The 15177-nt window shown below is 41.9% G+C and overlaps 1 protein-coding gene across 1 annotated transcript; it reads left to right on the top strand.

Moving 5' to 3' along the window:
• The first annotated feature begins 1384 nt into the window (after positions 1 to 1384).
• Positions 1385 to 11720, top strand: LOC119223255 (DNA (cytosine-5)-methyltransferase 3C-like). Its single transcript, XM_037480449.2, has 26 exons — positions 1385 to 1521; positions 2702 to 2834; positions 2944 to 3089; positions 3233 to 3404; positions 5152 to 5174; positions 5275 to 5392; positions 5525 to 5584; positions 5754 to 5797; positions 5963 to 6112; positions 6429 to 6488; positions 6618 to 6767; positions 6854 to 6961; positions 7300 to 7429; positions 7588 to 7704; positions 7846 to 7890; positions 7970 to 8049; positions 8193 to 8305; positions 8422 to 8605; positions 9082 to 9166; positions 9341 to 9486; positions 9565 to 9655; positions 9763 to 9911; positions 10017 to 10102; positions 10189 to 10258; positions 10372 to 10490; positions 10594 to 11720. The coding sequence occupies exons 2-26, from the start codon at positions 2711 to 2713 to the stop codon at positions 10733 to 10735; spliced, it is 2712 nt and encodes a 903-aa protein (XP_037336346.2). The 5' UTR covers positions 1385 to 1521; positions 2702 to 2710; the 3' UTR covers positions 10736 to 11720.
• Positions 11721 to 15177: the final 3457 nt, after the last annotated feature.

The following is a 15177-nucleotide window of genomic DNA, read 5'->3' as shown; positions in this document are numbered from 1 at the left end:
CACCAAGCCCTGAGCCTTAAATTGTGTTTGCCGCACAACTAGTTGTGAGTAGTTATTATTCACATATTTTCAACAACATAAACCTTAATTTTGACCTCACAATTCATATTAATGAGTTAGACTTTTAAAAAAAAGGACATTTCCCTCTCTGTTAGACAGTGTATCAAGCGTGTATCTCTATTATTCCAGCTCTGGAGACATCATATAAACACGTAAATGTGGTGAAGTTGGTAAAATATTTACAACAAGTTATCCATATGTTTATGGCTATGTCATTTCATGAAATGGATACATACACAATGTAGTGTGCACCACTACATGTCATGCAGCCTGAACCCAGCGGATCGGTGACATAAAAAATAATATTTATCAATCTAGCACACTTCCTAACAAATTCAGGAGGTCGCGTAACCTCACTGTACAACTAAATAATTAAACTACTAAGACTTACGGTGTAACTACGTTCGACCTGTGTTTCACTAACGGGATTCAGTGGGGTTTTGGATCGCCTCGCCACTGAAACCACCGAACAGACGCCATGTTGGCCACGCTGGTTCGCTCTTTCTTATGCGTTTCTTGCGGCAGTCAAGTTGGACAACTCACTCGGTGGTTAGGTATGGGGAGGCATCACACTTTTGAGTCTTGCAGAGATAAATTCATTATTTTATTTGAATTTATACTTATTATTTAAGGCTCGCTGAGAGGTAGACTGTGTAGACGTCGTCAGCATTGCGGAGCGGCCATTACACTGTTAAAACTGAACTGTATTTAGATAGATAACGTTACGTTAACGTTATAACCCCAGACAGGAGGAACAGTCCGGACAACCAGGCGACTAGAAAAAAACGTATAATCTCTTGTAATAACTCAAAATAAGGTAGCCTGAGGTGTTTTTGAGTCACTGCACGTACACAATTTAAAGTGAATTAACCTTAGACCTTAGCTGACGCTAATTCAGCATTTTGGGGCTATGGGCCTGGACCGGAAGCTGGGAGATCCATCGTTAAATTATGCTAAGCTAGTGACGGCTAGCTAGGCGACTAACGTTAGTGGCGTTTGCATGTTGGTCGAAAGTCATTGAGGTATGTGCGTTTTTCTTCTTTCATTGGGGTATATGTCATTGTTTATGATTATGTATCAACCTGAGCTAATTTTCCGTGGATGGGGGTGTTGTAGCCTATTTAATGATTTTACACATAAACCGAGGAACTTTATCAACTTAACTTAAAGCTAAGTAGTGTAAGTGACTCGGCTTCGCTAGGTGCCATTTTATCTCCCATGTTAACTTAGGCGGGCGGACGGTCCTTGGGGGATAGGGAAACGTTCGTAGCGTCGAAGTACTTTAATAGCTAAGGTTAATATTGTCGGCTGAAAGAGGGACGGCCTCCTGCACCGGTCGCCCAATGGCTCACCCCGGCTAATGGGGACGTCACAAGTGCCGGTCTGCCCATCCTAAAATGTTGCTCGGGGGGGGAGCTAGTGGTCTTGAGAATCGTCTATTTCAGTGAGGAATCCGGCGAGGTAAGCCACCCCGAGTTTACTATTGTCTTTCTACAGAGCCAGTCGCTTGTATTCTACTGAGACTTCATCCCACACTGGCGGTGTACAGAACAACACCCCGAGTCCTTGTTGTACAAGGTTTTGTCCTGGTGTGTTTGTAAATCCTGCTCAACCTTATGCGGGCTCTCAAAAACAAAAGACCGACTGATCTATGCCCACGTCGATAACATATCGGATCGGGGTGGTACTGACTAACTGATTGCGTGATTACTACCGTCTTTCATCAGTCTAACCGTCCCGGTTGCTTTGATGACGTGCGGATACTGCGTTGTTATAACGTTCTTTGTAGTTGTTACAATGTATCACTGATAGCTAGTTGCCTACGTTAAGACGTACAGATTCCTCCCTTACGTGTCCGCAGGCAGCTGCACGCACGGTGCATGTAACGTGAACACCGGCTGCAGAAAAAAAACATGCCGGTCGCCATGGTAGTGACTTTCGGTGCGACGTTGTTTCCCCCTACAAATAACAGTCAAAGGATCGTGTGTTTCAAAGCTCGAGTTCCTTGTCGGTGAAAGTTGTGCATTGAGGGGAACGTTCGCGGCAAAAAAAGAAATAGACAACGCGAGATTTCATTTACGATGTCGTTACATCGAGGAGGAAGGGGAGGAGAAAGTGAGGTTGCAGCGTGGCTCGGGAGTCCCGTGGAACCGGGCTGCAGCTCGGCTCAGAGAAGAAGCCACACTCAAAACAAAAACGCGTAAATGTATTACAGGACGCACCCCGTCCTTGTGCACAGCGATGAGACAATAAGCGATCAGACACCAGCCACTGAACCAGTCTTACACACCACCCCCCTCCCTGGAAGCCTGCGGTGGGGTGGGAGTTAACACGAGCTTTGGCATTACTGACAGCCATGTTTTTTTTAATGTTAACAAATTGGTAATAATATATTAAAATACAGGGACATGTCAAATAATGCATGATGAAATTACCTTGATTGTGATGGGCAGTTGTTTTGTATTTTTTACATTAAACCAATAGTTAACACTATGTTTCTCTACACCTTCTGAGCAGGAATAAGCAACAGTAACGGTTTAAATGTTGTGATTTTATATTTGGTTTGAGTTTACAGTAATGTAAAATAAATTATACTCATGAAGAGGAGATAACTATGATAATAACACATTTTTCTTTAAAGGGCTTTAAAATGGCAAGTGCAGTGGTTGTGATCCCAGACTCCATCCACGATAAGAGCAGCCGTATTTATTTGGTGAACTGGTACAACAACCTGCTGAAGACAAACTTCAAAGATGTGCAAGACATGGGTTCAGGTGATTGATTAGTATGAGCAGATACAATACAATTGTACAGCAGTACTTCTTTAAACTTGTACATGAATCTTTTTTTAAATGTTACTGCTATATGGTCGGTTTCCCACAGGTGCATGTCACTGTCAGATCATGGACCGTATTATTCCAGGCTCTATTGACATGACGAAGGTGAAGCTTGATGCACAAGGGGAGGATGACTGTAAGCAAAACTTCAGTCTCCTACATGAGGCCTTAAGCAAGAACGGTGTCACAAAGGTATGCATCTTTCTCTTAGCATTTTAACTGGTTGGTATGGTAGGCAGATTTTTTACATTTGACAGGCTGCAGCTGTTTCCTGCAGTGTTTTTATGCTAAGCTTAGCTAACACATTGTGTCATGTGTTCTTTGTCTTGGTTTAGATTATTCCAATTGAGGAGCTCATTCAAGGGGATTTTAAAGCGCACTTTGACCTCCTGAAGTGGTTCAAACGTTTCTACACCACAAATGATCAAAATAAAAAATACGACCCTGTGAAAGCTCGGAACAGCCAGAATATCATCCCTATTCTGGTACCTCACAAATTGACCAAAGGTAACTGAACAACGTTTTATTTGGATAACAAAAAACCATAATATGTGTTTTGTTCATCCTGTTTACAGTAGTTGCGCAGTAATTCTTATTTCCTTTCTGTCAGGGGGATCGAAATTAGATTCAGACACGGAGGAAACGGCCACTGTAACGGCTAAAGAGTTCCCGTACACTGACAAATGGAAGAATACTTATGACTGGGCTGATCAGAGTGCTCATGGAGAGGAATTTACCTTCTGCCGCACTTGCGAAAGTAGCCTGAAGACATTTCAGAAAGGTGTTTTGGAACTCAAACGACATGCGGAAACAATGAAACACAAGAAAATGGCTAAAATACACAACCGTGTTGGCCCAAAAACCAATCCCTCTGAACTTCCGCCCTCTAGCGATGCAGATATTTCTAGACATTTTGCACGCAGTAAACTGGGTTCGAAGTATTCCAACATGACGCCAGTGTGCCAACACACTCCGTACTGTGTGTACGTCTTTGGAGGATGTTCACCGGGAACGGCCTCTGGCCCTGTGGTCCTTGTTGGCTTTTTTGATGTCAAAACCTCAGAGCAATGCTTCCAATTTTTGGATACTCTTGAGTCAGAGGATGGCGTAGAAGGTCAAACCGCAGCGGCGGTGGTGGCAACCTTGAAGAAATTTGATTTTTACACAAATAATATTGCGTCTGTTTATTCTAACTGCAGTAGTGTGACCTCAGAGCAGATCTGCTCGCAGCTCAGGAAACTTAACCCGAACATAGTAGCCTTAGGGGACCTGTGTGCCACTACTGATGCTGCGTTCCAGGCAGGGATTAAGAAGCTGTCCAATCAGCCTCAAGCGTTGATGGTAGACATCTATGCTCACTACACTTCCTGCGCTACCAAGAATGAAAACCTCAAGACTCTTTTTGGCTCAGATATTAGTGCGGAGAGTTCATCACTTCGTCTCAACACCAACTGCCTTACATTCTATCCATTGGTCACAAAAATCTTAGAAATATGGACAGATCTCATTAGTTACTTCACGTCCTGCGACGAGGGCGACACTAAAGCCAAGTTAATATACCAACAGATGCAGGATCCTAAAGTCAGGGCAACTTTTATGTTCTTGGAGCATGCCGTAGAGCCTCTGCACAGTTTCCAAAAAGATCTACAGACACGGAAGGAAGGGGCTCGAGGTGATGTGCTGCTCACCCTACAAGCGGCCGGTCGCCTCCTGTGCACTTACGCCTCCTACTTCCTTCAACCTGAAGCTGCCGCTCAATTCACCAAAGAACGCAATCCCCAAATCCTAGAGGGCAAGAAATCCCACCAGTCAGCCTCCAAACTCTTTCTGGGTGGGAAAGCTGTGGAAGACTTCCTGAATGAGTCTAAGGCTAAAGATACACTGGCAATATTAAAAGGGGAGGTGCTGTCTTTCTACATTGCACTCACAGGTTGCATCGCAAAGGAGCTGCCTCTAAGTGACGAGGTGCTAAGTGGCATAGCTCAGCTGCTGGACCCCCAGAGCAGAGCGAGGGTTATTGGGAAAGAGGTGGAGAAGCTCGGGACTTCGCTGAAAGTCTGCAGCTCCCCCGAGGAGGTCGAGCAGCTCACGCAGGATTTCCTTGAGTATCAGCAAGCAGAGCGGGGAGATAACGAGCCCCCAGAAGGAGGTTCACCAGAGAAACACTGGGCTAGCGTACTGAAGGACCTGCGTCCGACATCCATCTTCCGAAAGCTTGTTCTGACCCTGTTGTCTCTTCCCTGTCCAAATCTAGCGGCTCAGCAGGTTTTTACCCGGGTATGTAAATTGAGGAGCCATATCAACATCTCTGTTTAGGTTTAGTTTTCACATCTTTAATATAATTAATTCTCTGCACTTGCTTTGTTTCCTGTCGCAGGATCTGAATAATTCTGCAATGTCTTCTGAGAGGGAGGACTTAACAGAAAGCGAGTCTGACCTCGCGTCTGACGGCCCTCTCTCGGACTCCACCGCACAGCCCTCAGCTCAGACTGAAGGTAAGATTACAACCAAACCCATTAGTTTAATTGATTGTTGATTTGCATGCTGCACAGGTAAAGTGTTCGGTGCACTGAACCGTCAATGGAGTGAATCCTGCATGTCGTTAACACTTGTGTGTGATTCTCTAGACCAGAATGGCCTTAATGTGGAAGTGAAGCAGTGTGAAGTTCGCCTCACAAAGATACATCGTAAGTAAAGAAAGTTTTTCTGCAAGTCTTTTGTTTTTGTCGCGAGCATCAGGTTCAGGATTTTCCTTCAGAATTCTAATTTTAACGTGTCTGAGTTCAGATATAATACAGTATTTGTAATGATAACAACAGCAAAATAGACTAAAATCACTTTTGTCTGTTTCCAAAGAAAATGGCGACACTACTGGAGAGAACGGCGCCGAGTGGAAAGGGGTAACATATTTTAAGAAAAAGAACAGGGTTATAAAAGCTGGATTTCTTTAAAAAATAAATAGTTATTTAACCATCAGTTACGCACACAACTCTTTTTGCTAGACTATTTATTTACTAATGGTCCTTTTATTTTATTTTTTTTGTGATGACTGTGTTGTCTCTCAGATGGCTGTTAGGGGAGGGCATGGCTTGGAGAGCAGCTTGCGCCAGAAGCCACCGACCCGTACACTGTTTCAGGCTGGTGGTAAAACCATCTCCAGCCCCAGAGGGGTTGATAAGGACAGCAAAAGGGGTCTGGAGTCCCAAGATGAGGTGGTAGGTGTACTACCAGAATACTGGCCTTTCTGCCCATTTAAATTCCATTTAAACTAGAGGACACTTCTGTGAGATGAAATACATCACAAACACAGTGATGTCAAACTAGATAATGTTTTCTTATTTGTCGACTGTTGTTTTTCTCTTCCTGTTTGATTACTCAATCCATGTATTTCTGTAACGATTGATGCTTAGAACGAAGCAAATGTATATATGATAAGATTGATGAATGGCTAGTGCCATTGACCTGCTATCTCACCCTAAAAAGACTAAAACTTGTCTATGTGGGCCTCTTTTAAATGTGTTTGACTCTCAGGCAGAAGAGACATCACCCCTCAAAACCACACCGAGAGGACGACGGAAGACGGCCTATCAGGTAACAGGAAACAGTTACAAGAACAAGCCCAAAATACAGATGTTCTTTAACATAGAACATGTCATTTAGATTATCATCTTTAGGTAATCAGTATTACCCTACTCTTATTTTGCTTTTTTACATTTGCAGGATGGGAAAGGGTTTCCGACAGGTGAGCTGGTGTGGGGGAAAGTGAAAGGCTTTTCCTGGTGGCCTGGGATGGTGATGCCTTGGAAAACCAAGTCATCGCCCCTGGGAATGAGAAGAGTGGAGTGGTTCGGAGACGGGATGTTCTCAGAGGTGAGGAGTGCAGTTTATGTGTTCGATCTGCGGAAACAAATAGCGATTTCATATTGAGTTAACATCATCGTTGCTTTCTGTTGCAGAGCTATACGGAAAGTCTGTTGACATTTAGGAACTTCAATAAGTGCTTTTGCAAGAATTCCTTTGCCAGCTTGCCCATCTACAAGGAAGCCATCTACCAGATTATTGAGGTAGGAGACCCAAATGCATTTGTCACAAAATCAAAACATTTATTACACATGCAGTGACAAAATGTTCTGTCATATCAACATTTGTTCAAACTTTGGGAGCTTCGACTAAATAGCCTGTGGTTGATCCTGTAACGTTGTGCACTGCTCATCCTTACAACGTTTTTGTCAACTGGAATCAGACAAGCGGAAGTTTAGAGGATTAGGTCCAAACTGAGCACTTGTAAAACAGATAATAATTTTATTTCAAAAAGCTCAGGGCTCTTTCAATAATTACAATTTCTCCTTTTGCAAACATTTACGATGTTACATGCAACGTGTTGAATGTTTGTACTGTCCAGTTGGCGAGTGAGCGATGCGAGAAGTCTTTTGTTGAGGCGGAAGGAAATAAAGAAAAAGAGCTGAAGTTGATGCTGGACTGGGCTTCTGGGGGATTTCTGCCTTCTGGACCTGAAGGATTCTCACCTCCTGGTATGAGAAGAATTCATGAACATTTGCTTATTTATTAATGACTGCACAGTAGGCTCATTCAGACGTGTTGCTATTTCAGAAATAAGCACAAAGTAAGTCATCATGTTTTTTTCATAAATTATGATTGATGTTGATTACATCTTTTCCATTTCTTCAAGATGCTGCAGCACATCAAGATTCTTCGGATTCTGCAATGTCCGACAACCAGCCTCCAGCAAAAAGGAAATATGTTTATAAAAATAAGGCAAATACACCCGTAATCACCTACAACAAAGGTACGTATTATCTTCCTCCACATTTGATCCGACAAACTCTCACGGAGGACAAAATGACCTGCTCGATTCAGTCCTGGCGTTCATGTAATGTCCACATTATTTTTTCATATTTGTGATTTGTTCTAATATTTGACTTCTCAGAATCAATAAGAGAAATGGTCAAAGAAAAAGGCAGAAAAATTGAAGGTACGTTTTGGCCGAGCGTACTAAAGAAGTATGTGATATAGAAACCGTCAATATTTTTAATTTCCAAACGGTATTTCAGATTTCTGTTTGAGCTGTGGATCATTGGAGATTGAAGTGCAGCACCCGTTGTTTGAAGGTGGTCTCTGTCTGAAATGCAAGGTAATCTTGTAATCCATCCATCTCTGTCTACTGTATCTGGTCTGCTTCACTGCAATCCAGCCCGGTTTGTCAATGTCTAGCCTCCATCGGAAACACAGCTGCTGCTAACAAATGCTGCACAACCACCGTGTCGCTGTTCACAGGGGAACTTCACAGAGACCCTGTATCGCTACGATGAAGATGGCTACCAGTCGTATTGCACCGTGTGCTGTGCCGGCTTAGAGGTCATTCTGTGTGGCAACGCCAGCTGCTGCAGGTAAACACCAGCATGTAACACAAAACTAAGTGAACATTCATGTCAATCATTAGGTATTAACATGACATAACAATCACGGGAGATTGGTCACTTGAAATGTTCTCTGTCCATCACAGATGCTTCTGTAAGGACTGTCTGGAAATCCTGGTGGGCCCGGGAACCTTTGACGAGCTGAAAGATGTCGATCCATGGAGCTGCTACATGTGCAAGCCATCACTGTGCAAAGGAAACCTCAAACTCAGACCAGACTGGAGCGTCAAGGTTCAGGACTTCTTTGCCAACGACAGCGCCATGGCGTTTGTACGTACCACGCTCTATTCTCCCGGTGCACATTTCTAGTTCAAATGTTGGCCTGTTTGAAGGTGGAGGACAAATGATGTCAGCAAAATAATAGTCATTTATTCCATGCTAAAGTTGTTATTTCTGTTTAAGCTAAAGGATAGATTACATCAAAGTGACAGTGACAGTCTAAACACAATAATGTTTCAAATGTATACATATACTTTCTCTGAACGCAGAATATTGCGTGTGCTTGTTTAATAAATGTCTGAAGCAATCAGTCGCTTATGAGTGATGGAGAAAACACCCCTGCCAGTAGCGATTCATCATATTTATAGGGACATGTATTCCACACTTTTACACTCTTAACTAGTAACAAAAATGAATGCACAGCTGATTTAACGCGTTGTAGGTAGATTACAACGGTCTCTTTACTGAATGCTCTTATCTTGGATATTAGTGCAGTGGTACTGAGAGTCATTTTCTTTTAATCCCAGGAGCCTCACAGAGTCTACCCCTCCATCTCCGCTGACCAGCGTCGACCAATCAAGGTGCTCTCGCTTTTTGACGGCATTGCAACAGGTTAGTAATTGTATTGTATTTGTTTTTAAGACAAACCTGTCTAGTCTCTGGAAATGTTGGGTTAATAGTGTCTTTGAAAGCTTCAGTCTTTACTTGAAACAAAAGTACACTTCTATCGGGTAAAAGGTTATGGAGTTTACATTGATGTTTTCAACTACTCTTGCATCACGACAGGCTACCTGGTGCTCAAAGACCTGGGCTTCAAGATCGAACGCTACATCGCTTCAGAGATTTGTGACGATTCAATCACCGTGGGGATGATCAAGCACGAGGGAAAGATTGAATATGTCAACGACGTTCGTACCATCACAAGGAAACACGTGAGTTCTAGCTGGAGTGGGGGTTCTGGTTGAAGAAGGATATGAACTCAAGTTGAACTCTGTGTTGGTGTGTTGCAGTTGGCCGAATGGGGTCCGTTTGATCTCCTGATTGGAGGCAGTCCGTGTAACGACCTGTCCATGGTCAACCCTCTTAGAAAAGGTCTATTTGGTATGCAGCTTCCAAACCTCTGAGAAAGGTGTTTTGGGAGGTTAAGTGCATCTGATAACCTTCTCTCTCTCTCTCTCTCTCTCTCCCCTTCCCTGTTTGTCATGCAGAGGGCACTGGAAGGCTCTTTTTTGAGTTCTACCGCCTTTTGACCTTGTTGAAGCCAAAGGAGGGCGACGACCGTCCGTTCTTCTGGTTGTTTGAGAACGTGGTTTTCATGAGTGCCAACGATAAATCAGATATCTGCAGATTCCTAGAGGTGATTCTTTTTTAATAACCCAGTGAAAGTATCCTCTCTTCTTCAGGAAACAGGCCTGATTAAATTCTATTGTTCATTATTCTCATCCTCCCTTTTTTCTTTCAGTGTAATCCTATTTTGATCGATGCAGTGAAAGTTACTCCTGCCCACAGAGCTCGTTACTTTTGGGGAAACCTCCCTGGAATGAACAGGTACATGATAACACAAAATGATATGCAATGTCTCTCTTCATTCGTGTATGCACAGCCTTCTAAAGGATTTCTGCGTTTCTCCTCAGACCTCTCGCTACGTCTCTTGATGACAAAGTGGGCCTCCAGGATTGTTTGGAAGGCGGACGCAAGGCAATGGTAGAGGCATTTAGTTTGTTGTGTGTAAAATAGAAAATAAGTGTACCTGCAGGAAAAAGATCTTAAAGTCTCTTAAATTGAAGTTGATGAACCCTGTGCGTGTCGTCCTGCAGTTCGACAAAGTCCGCACCATCACAACAAAGTCCAACTCTATTAGGCAAGGAAAGATGGGTCCACTTCCTGTCACCATGAACGGCAAAGAGGACTACCTGTGGTGCACCGAAATGGAACAGTAAGCCTTTTGGGAAAACATTCTTCTTGTGGATTGTGACCTTTGACCTGTAGCTAATGATTTTCTTTTCTTACAACACTTTCAATCCGATCAACTCGGTCAGGGTCTTTGGATTTCCCAAGCACTACACAGACGTGAACAACATGGGCCGCGCGCAGAGGCAGAGAGTCCTGGGTCGCTCCTGGAGTGTCCCCGTCATCCGTCACCTCTTCGCCCCGCTCAAGGATTACTTTGAATGTGAATAACGACTGTGAGGCGAGCAGCAGCGGTAAACCTCCTGCCTTATCCCCGCCCTGCTTCACTAGCCAGTTCAAACTCTCCAGTATTTCTATGAAAGTCTCAATTCAGAATCTACTATTTGGACTTGTAGTGTTTACGTATGAGCTCCTTTAATGCTGTGAGCTGTCAGTCATTCAGGACCCTCCATCACCAACCGGCACAAACAGTTCACGTTTCCTCTGATAAATGATGCTGCTGTAATCAGACATCATTTTGCAGGGAACATTGGTCTGAACCACGAAGCGAGTTTAGGCGGCTGCTCAGCCATCTCTGGGCTTATTTCTGTTTATACAGTATTGCACAGCCGGTTCTTCTTCTTTCAGGGGAAGATGGCTATGGTAACCTTTCAATAACGCAATTACTTCTTATTGCTACAGGATCCCAACATGAACCACTGAATTTGCAATGAAGCCATAAAGTTGCAAATAGAGACATTTTATAGATCAGTAGAATTAATTTGCGTGACAGCTATTTTTAATAATTATGATTAATCGGTGCTTTTACAGCAATATGAACTTGACTAGTTCTACTAAGAACTACTTGAACCTATTTTAGGTCAGTCATTTATCCGTAGTTGTTTGTTTATCGTTGGACAAAGGTTTCGTCCTAACATTTTATCTTTTTTAAGGTCGGCTATTTATACCAAAAAATTATTTCTGCTTAATCTTTGTTAACAAGAAGCTGTGAGTATTTTTTAGTATTAATATTTCCACTTGAGTGTCTTCAATATTACTGTAAGAAGGTCAGGCTTAAACAGGACGTCGTGGATGTTCAACTTGCAGTAAACGATCGAATTTGAGATTTCGCTCATTTTCAATAGAAAAAAACGTTTTTTTATTAACTATCAAAAATGGTAAAAACAATAAATAAGTATTACAAAATAAATGAATAAATTATGAAACAATAACTCAAGTAAAAATAATAAGAAATTGAAAATACTTTGAATGTTTTTTCCCATATATTATATAATATTTAGAAATTATGAAAAAAAAAGTTGAAACCAGCACCCTTCAAATAACCAAAAGGGGAATAATCCTTATTGTCATAGAATATAACGACCATTAGGAAGTGTAGTGGACACATCTCAGGCTTTCTCCGTCTCACACAGGGAGAGTTAATGAGCTTAAGTGTCACAGCTCCTAAAAATGCAGATCACCGTTGTTTGAATCACGTTGCCACGGTGATAAACTGTTAAACTCTAAGCACAGCACCATTGGACCTCTTGTTTATTTTGAACCATTAGTTAGTGTAGGACAAATACAGACAATTGATGTTGCTGCATCGTGATGTTCATTTTTCAGTCTTCTGATGTTTTATCAGCCACACAATTATCTGATTAATCAAGAAATCACTCTGCAGATGAACCAGTAATGAATGCATTTACTGCTGCGATAAAAGCAAGAACCTTTTGACACTTTGTTTAAATCGCATTCATTTACATGCAGCGTACAATTTAGACCTTCGTGAGACATGAATCCTTAGTTTGCATGAGTGTCATATCTTGATTTCTTAATGTTGATCTTGCTTTAAGGGAGAGCTTTTATAATTATCTTGAAAATTAACAGTAGTTTAAGTTTAAGTATGACAATTTTAACGATCACCTGTGGGGCGTTTTTTTGCTCAAATGTTTCATGTTGTCTCTCCTGAAAGTGAAGATGTTGGTGCTGTTTCCTGTACGAATCACTGTTAGCTTCCCGGTGCTGTCCACTGCTCGTCGGCAGTCGCTCACAGACAGGACGGACAGACCTACTGTGACAACCTCTACGTCTTTACCTCATTCGTTGTTTGGGACTTCTGACTCCTGATGGTGCTATGCTAACAGTGCGTCTACAGTTGGCTGTTTCCTTATTTTTGTTATGTTGTTGCACTGTTGTGTGTTGAATGTTTATTTGTTGTGTTTTCTTTTTTCGATCATTTGGACTTGTTTTATCGTTGTGAGCTGACTAATTAGACACAAACATCAGGGATCAAGTGCCCCCGGAGCCTCTTTGGGCAAAGACAAGAAATCATTATATTAATGTAGTTTAGTCCAACTTGATGTAGATGCTTAGAAACGTGAGTTCACCTGGAGCTCGGTGCTATGTCAACTGACGGAAATAAAAGCTGATTTGTATCATTTTTGCTTTTTTAATATGAATTTGTTATGCGTGGCTCAAGCACAGACTGACTGCAAAGTCTTCATATTAATCCATGTGAGGAGGAGGACAATTAAAGGTAAACAGAATATTTGGGCTCACATATTTAAATTTAGTATCTTGCTGATTTTGAAGTCAAGCTTCTAGTGTGTTCTGCTTATCCAAAACAAAATATTCTGCCTTACTTTTCAAACCGTAGTCCCAGTTAGGATAACAACATGTCATACAAATGTCATTTTTTATACTCTTCATTAAATATCTTTTTTTATTTGACAGTAAAAAAAAGGGTCACTTTAAAGCCGACGACATCTCCCAGGGTTTCAGTCTCCGTTCCATGTGAGAAGGAGTGGGACTCTGGTTGGTCGCCTTTATGTCGGGTTTCGTGGCTCCAGGCACTTCTTTCCCCTCCTGAACCAGTCGCATCACCTCGGCGAAGGAAAGCAGCTCGGCCTCTGGCTCTGCAGGGGTTTCTGCTGTTTCTGAGTCTGGGGGGGTCCGCTGTTCCGGCTGCTCAACACCACCGTCCACTGGAGCCTCAGGAGGAGAAGCACAGCTCCACTGTTTGTAGCCAGTCCCGTTGATGGGCTCCACAAACCTGGAAATGACAGAAACGGCTTCATTCTCTGTGGTATCGTAACATTAACTTCATCATCTAGATCATGGAAGTAAATCTGGTAATATGATTCTGTACAGTTACAATTTACGTGTCAGTATTTCAATGTTAATTGTTTCATTTCAGAAAAGGCTGAACAATTATCCAGAGCTCAAAGTGATATCTTCACTGACAATCAATTTAGTCAGTTTAAAAAAAATTAATTAGAAGAACATAAACATGTTTTATAAATTAAATCATAACCCCTGGTCGCATTGTGAATGACAAAATATAGATATATTGCTAATCAACTAAAAATTTTAAATGTACGTGTATGTAATGAGTAGTTTATAAGTTTAACAGATTTTGATAAAACATTTAATTTTTAACGCTCTTTATTAAGCAAACATCTTTTATTTTATATTGTATTATTTGTAAAGTAAATGTGTTAAATGCATCGGTCTGTATTAAACGTTACATTCACAGACGTTATACCTGTTAAAGAAGAAGAGTTTCAGGTCCAGCACGTTGCGTTCCTCCCTCCTGACGTCACTCTTTAGATGCTTCAGACCGTCCTGAAACCGGCGATCAGCCTCGAAGTCAAAAGCATCAAACCTCGAGAAGACAGACTCCATTCAACCGCTGACTCGACGTGGATTTAACTTCATTTCATCTCATCGGGAGCAAAGATATCCGACGGTAGAGAAGAACTTCCGGCTTTGTTTTGCGTTAACAAACAGCGGGGAAAGGTGCAGAGCTCCAGCGGCAGCGCCCCCTCCTGTATGAAGCGGTACTGCCGCGCATCAACATTGAGATTATACTCCTTTGTGGGCTACCTCATGATTATTTATGAATTTCAATTTTTATAATCTTAGTCGTGTTTTGTCAGTTGTTCACTGAAGACACTGTGTGTGTGTGTGTGTGTGTGTGTGTGTGTGTGTGTGTGTGTGTGTGTGTGTGTGTGTGTGTGTGTGTGTGTGTGTGATGGAGACAATAGAGAGGGAACACGTGTGTTGAGCAGAAATAGGACACCGTTTGATTTTGTGACTTTGTCCTTGACTACAGCCAGCCAGCTTTCAGAGAGGAGACAAAATATATAGAAATGTGAGCTTCCATCTCTCACAATCAATATTTAATATGCAGGTATTTCACAAAGTTACAGAAAACAAAATGCTATAATTATATGTGCTGGTTTTCAGTCAGTGAAAGTCAACAGAGAGGATGGACCATGCTGGTGACAGGCCATGAAATGTTAATCTTATTACTACTTTTACTCTTTAATGTTAAAGCCTTCAGCCTCCGTCCTGAGGCAGCTGACTAGTGCAGAGTAAACAAGTATCTGCAGAAGTCATGGTGAGGTTTGACTGTGAATACGAGGCATACATGTTAATGAAATGATCTCAATACATCCTTTTAGTGAGATCTTAGATATTATTCAGCAAAACAAGGATCTTATCTCCAAAATACTACAAACATAATAGAAAGTGAATTTGCAGTTTACATCATAATCAAGTTTAAAGTCATTAACAAAAATGAAGCTTTGCAACTTTGTAGTTTCTTGTAATTGAAATCCACATTGAGCCAACATGCCAAAAAAATGAAACGGAAAAAAAGAAAAAAAGAACGGAGCTAGAAACCCTAAACATCCAACATACAGTTTACCAGTTCTCCCACTTCAACC

Source organism: Pungitius pungitius, chromosome 1 (assembly GCF_949316345.1).
Source record: "Pungitius pungitius chromosome 1, fPunPun2.1, whole genome shotgun sequence".
Classification (NCBI taxonomy): domain Eukaryota; kingdom Metazoa; phylum Chordata; class Actinopteri; order Perciformes; family Gasterosteidae; genus Pungitius; species Pungitius pungitius.
This window is presented reverse-complemented; position numbering and strand designations above follow the sequence as displayed.